The sequence below is a fragment of the Vigna unguiculata genome, chromosome 11 (genome assembly GCF_037176805.1).
Source record: "Vigna unguiculata cultivar grain cowpea cultivar isolate G323 ecotype 2 chromosome 11, ASM3717680v1, whole genome shotgun sequence".
Classification (NCBI taxonomy): domain Eukaryota; kingdom Viridiplantae; phylum Streptophyta; class Magnoliopsida; order Fabales; family Fabaceae; genus Vigna; species Vigna unguiculata.
Window position 1 is genome coordinate 35260797 of NC_140802.1, and position 5734 is coordinate 35266530.

The following is a 5734-nucleotide window of genomic DNA, read 5'->3' on the forward strand; positions in this document are numbered from 1 at the left end:
CATGAAACAAATATTACAACTCAAAGCTTCCCTCTTACTTAACTAACATTTTTTTTCTATCATTACAACTATTACAACTAATAGGGAAGTCATGTTAATACTACTTCACAACTAAGCTCAAAGTGTCAAGTAGGTGAACTCTCATATGAAAAATGAAACAAGTTATCATTAGATGTAGAATAAATAGTCTAAACCACCAAATGCTCTAAAGATAGACACATTGAAGACTTACAAACTGATCAAGAAAAAAGATTTTGAAACATCATACAGTTTAAGAACCTTAACAATATTTTTATTAAGCCAATCTTCATGTTTACAAAAATATTTGGAATGTATTTGGAATCAAAGAAACAATTTCATTTTCAAGAATGCAATAATTGATGGTGACGAAGTGTTCACTTGAATCTAACTCAAAACATGGTCATCAATAGTGTATAAAAATCCTATTACAAATGTTTCATACTTTTATTGGTGTTTGTGTCCAACCATGTGTCTATAACTTATGTCTGTTTGGTAAATTAGCTTTTTTGGTTAGGTTGTTAGAAGGCTCTTTTCTCATCCCTATATTAGTAGACTAATATGTTAACTGATGGGGTGGGGATAGGACTACATTGTTCTTTGTTACAATGGATTTAGAGTGAAATACTACCTATATATTGTGCTTGTGTTTCTTAAGATCATTTTGGAATTAGTATGGTAGGAACCTACCAAGGTAGTAGGAAAATTTTTGTAGAGACGGGTTGTTTTGGCTTTTTTTGGTTTTAGAACAAATATTGTTGCGAAGTCTTTTTGCTGATGATTTCTATAGGAACCAAAATGGCAATAAAATTGGTATATGAGGTTTCTATCTGATCTCTTCTATTTTTTTTTCTTTTGTTATATTAATGTAATTTTGTGAGCAACCAATATGGGAAGACATTGCTCTTAGAGGTAGATTTTTTCTTTTTACTTCCTTCCTTGTATTTTTTTTTTTTTTTTGTATATGGGTTGGGAAAACCCTATTGCTCCTTTTAATATATATTTTTTTTTTGCTGAAAAAAATATTGATGTTTAAAAATATTACAATTCAAAATATAAATTCTCGAATACATAATTCATATCTTCATTCAACTCTCATACCACCAAGTGTTTGGGTTAGGTAGTTCTTATTATCTTATGAGTAAAAAACTTGATTTCCACTTTACAATATTTTACTTCTATTTCATTTCTTTTATATGATTTTCTTCTTTGATAAACATCTTATCCTAGTACGAATGTATGCCATCCATTTTTCCTTTTCTCCTCCTTTCAACAATTACATTAAGTGTACCACCTATATCTTTATTTGAATCACTTTTGTTTACATTTTTGTGTGCCTAATTTTGTAAAGTTAGAGTTCTATCCATTGCAAGCGTCTACACAAATAGTTAAACATGTGTAGTATTAAGTTAATCCACCTTCTTTTGAAAGGAAAAAACATTAATCTTTATTTCGCAATTGCTTGGTAGAGTGATTGTTTGGTTAATTTACCCACCTTCCATATTTATTCATCATCCTCCACTTTCTAAAATTCTTGATCCTTATCCATCTCAACACCTTCTCCCACTATTTTCTCTTTCTTTTTCTTCTCTCATGTGTAAATCATATAATGTAAATTACTCAGTTTTCACTAGTGATTTAGAAACATAAAGCAGTTAAGCAAAGTATAACATCTTTATCATACATCAAGAGAACGTGAAAAATAAATAATAAACAAAAATTTATAATGATATATTTCTATAAGAACATGGTACAAATAGTTTAATGAGCGTGAATCAATTTTTGAATATTGTAAGGAAGACATAATTGAGTTCCACTAAAACACTCATTTGCATGTATTTTATTTGTAGCTTCAGTTGGGTGAGCAAAGTCAAAAAAATAATATTCATTCCGGTTTGCACAAGGCTTCCCTCCTTGGACACACGAGTCAAAAATATTTTTGAACCCTGAAAGTATAATTAAAAAAAAGTATCAGTTATGATCATAGAGGAATGCAAAAAACTCGCGAACTTCTTGAGTCATTTTTTTTTCAAGAGATTAATGTTAGACGTTTACCAAATTTTTCAGGGGAATTTCTTATTTTATGGGCGAAGTTGTAATTATCCAAATTAACGAATAATGAATGTGGGAGTTGGGTTTGCAGCTCTTGTAGCTTCCCAGGAAGTTTATCTGAGTAGGGTTTCACCTTTTGATTCATATCTTCATTGCATTTTTGGGAATATGGTGTCCTTATACTAACTGTTGGTGTGCATCCAATTTGACCAATTCTACTTACCACAAACTTTCGAGCTCCAAGGTCATAAATTCTCTAGGGAAAAATAAAAAACGAAGGAAACACATTTTTCATATTCTTTGAGAAAAAATAAATAGTTATGATATGTAAAATACTTATTTCAAAGCTGACATTAAAATATAACAATTACTACATGTGAGAAATCAAAGTATAATTCTAAACATTTATTAAAAGATTACCTTGATACGTGAAGTCAGTTGCTCAAGTAGGTAATCTGCATATTTTTCTGGATTTAATTTGTTATTGGTTTCATTTGGGTACTTGAAATAATTCAACATGTAATCATTAGATCCAATTGATAAGAGGTATATGGAATTGGCTAAGTAATGCCTTAGTTTTGTTTTGCTATGTATGCTTCTTGGAAGATCGTTGTCCACACTTAAGGTGAAGTATTCAATTTGTTTATCTAAAGATAAACAATCCCCCTTCATCACAAAATAAAAATATCATGAGAAATAAATTGAAAGGGAAATTTTTATTTATCGGTTAAATATATTTTTTATCCTTGAAACCATTTTTAAAAACTATATTTCTTTATAAAATAAATATATATCTATTTTGTTCATGTATTTTATGAAAGTTATGTAAAAAATATTTCCAATAAACAACACTTAAATTGTTTATCATATGATAAATGGAGTTCCACAGTGGACTACAATATAACTTCCATGTATCCTTTGCTGGAAGGATTTTACATAGCTTTCATTAAACATAGAGATGACATATACAACTTTTAAGGTCGAAACATATTTTTTAAAAATATTTTGAAGACCAAAAAATATATTGAATCCTTTTATTTTTTATTTTGAATCTTACTGATCTGGTTGAATTCAATATTCCACATGAGCCTGATGCATAGTTAAGTCCAGTGACTACTTGATGTCTTTGAGACTTGGGCACACCCAAGTATGGAGGCGGCATTGGCAAACCCAATCTAATGGCTACAAAAGACAATACATGCATAAAATTCCTGGTAATATTGTTTTTCATGTTTACATGGAAACACAAAACCTCAAATAAATAGAGACAAAGACAATGTTCCAGAAGAAAGGTGGAAAAGTTACCAATAATATCAGCAATTGTTTTGCCATTGCTAAACCTTCCCGTGGAACAATTATTGAAGTCAATCCCATAGGGAAATTTATTTGCCTTGGCAAGTGTCTTGAGATTGTTGTTGTTTCCGGCGTCTACGGTTGAATCACCGAAAACGTAAAGAGCTGGAACAATCTTCTTTCTAGAATGTGAGGCATCAACCAAGAATGCAAATTGTTGGATTATGAGTATGGAAATAACCCAGAGCTTTCTTAAGCTTATTTCCATTTTGTTTTCTTTTGGAGTAATTCAAGAATCCAAATAATTTCTTAAATAATAGTTTATATGGTAAGCATTACTATTTGATAATGAAAAGTACAACTCAAATGTGTGTAGTTATCTCTCAGCATGCTTCATTGTCTAACTCCTGTTTTGTGCCCTAAATAGATTTTTTGTTATTCTTTTTCAAATTTGGTAAAGGCTAGCCAATTCTTCTTTAATTTTCCTTTTTCATCTCTCTTCAGTTTCATCCCTCTTTTTTTTTTCTTAATTTTAAAAGTTATATTTCTCATTTTTCTTTTGTATAAATATAGCTCCTATATTAGTTAGAAGGTAGCTAGATATAGAATAATTCGATTCAATCAAATACATCTATAGTATTTTTTTCATTTTAAAATTTGTCCATTTTAAATTATTTTTTTATCTAATAACAATTAATATTAAGTGAAATATGTCTTTAGTTAATCATTATTTTCTTAAATTTATTTTTCTCCTAATATTTTTCTATGCACCTTTTTTTAAAAAAAAAACTAACTTTTTATATATATTTTTTATCAGCAAACAAAACTGTATTTACAAATTAAGTACTTGGGGTACCAAATCCTTATACGTGATATTTACAATAGGTATTATAATAGTATGTCCTTTAATTACATTTCCATATCAATTCTACAATGAGTATAATATATTTCAAACAATTTGGATACAAGAGAGAAATTTATGTTTTAGTTATTTTGCTAAACAATATGCCTAATATGCTTTAAAGATTGTAGATAATTTATATTACAAAAGGCTAGTCAACTTTGTACTATGTCAAAGAGTGCATTATAATCTCCATAAGATTATCCCAAAATTTCACAAGACAACACTTATGCAACACATATTAAAGTATTTTATTCATTTGCTTTCCTACATTTGGGGGCACTTTATGGTGTACAATTTTCTTAGTTTTTGTATGGTGTTCTCCACAATACATTAAGTTACTCAGCATAAGATTTTTTATAATTGAAATTATCATGTTTTTCTTATGTTTATTTTTTATTTGTTATTGGTATTTTTGTTATTATATTTTTAAATAATTAAGGGTCTATTAAATAATTTTAGAGAAGATAAGTATTTTATTTTTTTATTAGATAATTAAGATTTTATTAGATAATTTTATAAAAGATAAGTATTTTATCTTTTATTAGATAATTAAGGTTTTATTTAATAAATTGGAATATATAAGTATTTGATTTATATTGTAGATAAGTGGAAATTACAGAGATTTAAGAAGTTATCAATATAATCAATTATCAATAGAGTTGGTTACTTCAATTACAAATTTAAGTACAAATTCCAAGCTCAGTCAGGTTTTGAAAGTTCATAAATAGAAGGCTCAACGGAGTTAAAAATAAACCACTCTTTTTGGGGACCTCCCCTTTTGGGAGAGAGGGAGAGAGAGAGAGGAAACTTGATCTTTTGGAGGTAGAGGCACCTTCTAAAGGTTGGAAGCATTCATCATTATTTTCTTTTTCTAGTGTTCAGAATGTATACCTTTATTCATGGGATTGGACGTCATGTATCTTAACTCTTTGTGATTTATGTTAATTAACATTTTTTTCATTATTCTTGTGTTATATTACCATTCTTAACTACATGAATTGAATGTTTGCATATTTATGGGTATCTAATCATTGGACACGATGTTAAAACCTAGAATAAACAACTAACTGATTATGCATCAAGACATAGAGTCCATCATTGGTCATTCCTAAGATTCGAATTTAAAGCTAAATGCAAAATTTTAATAAGAAAAGGTCTAAGACATTATGATTTTTACTATTAAGTTTAGACTTGTTTCTAACACATTAGGACTTGTTAGTGGTGGGAATGCTAGAGTAGGATTTAGATGTATATTATTTAGTGTTTTTACATTGAATTAGATCATGAAACCCAACCCTGGTGAAGTCTCTACCATATATTTTAATTTCATAAATTTAATTTGCTTTCTATAATTTTGAATAATTTTATAAACAAAAAATTAATATTTTTCATTACTTTATAGTTATTGTCCTTAATTAGTAAATAAAAATATTTTTTTCTAAATAACATGACTCTCTTGGGAAAACG

The 5734-nt window shown here is 28.2% G+C and overlaps 1 protein-coding gene across 1 annotated transcript; it reads right to left on the reverse strand.

Moving 5' to 3' along the window:
• Positions 1-1779: 1779 nt before the first annotated feature.
• LOC114171909 (GDSL esterase/lipase At1g71691-like) lies at positions 1780-3631 on the reverse strand. Its single transcript, XM_028056686.2, has 5 exons — positions 3376-3631; positions 3128-3252; positions 2491-2736; positions 2074-2326; positions 1780-1964 (listed from the first exon to the last, which is right to left on the reverse strand). The coding sequence occupies exons 1-5, from the start codon at positions 3629-3631 to the stop codon at positions 1780-1782; spliced, it is 1065 nt and encodes a 354-aa protein (XP_027912487.2).
• Between the last annotated feature and the right edge of the window lie 2103 nt (positions 3632-5734).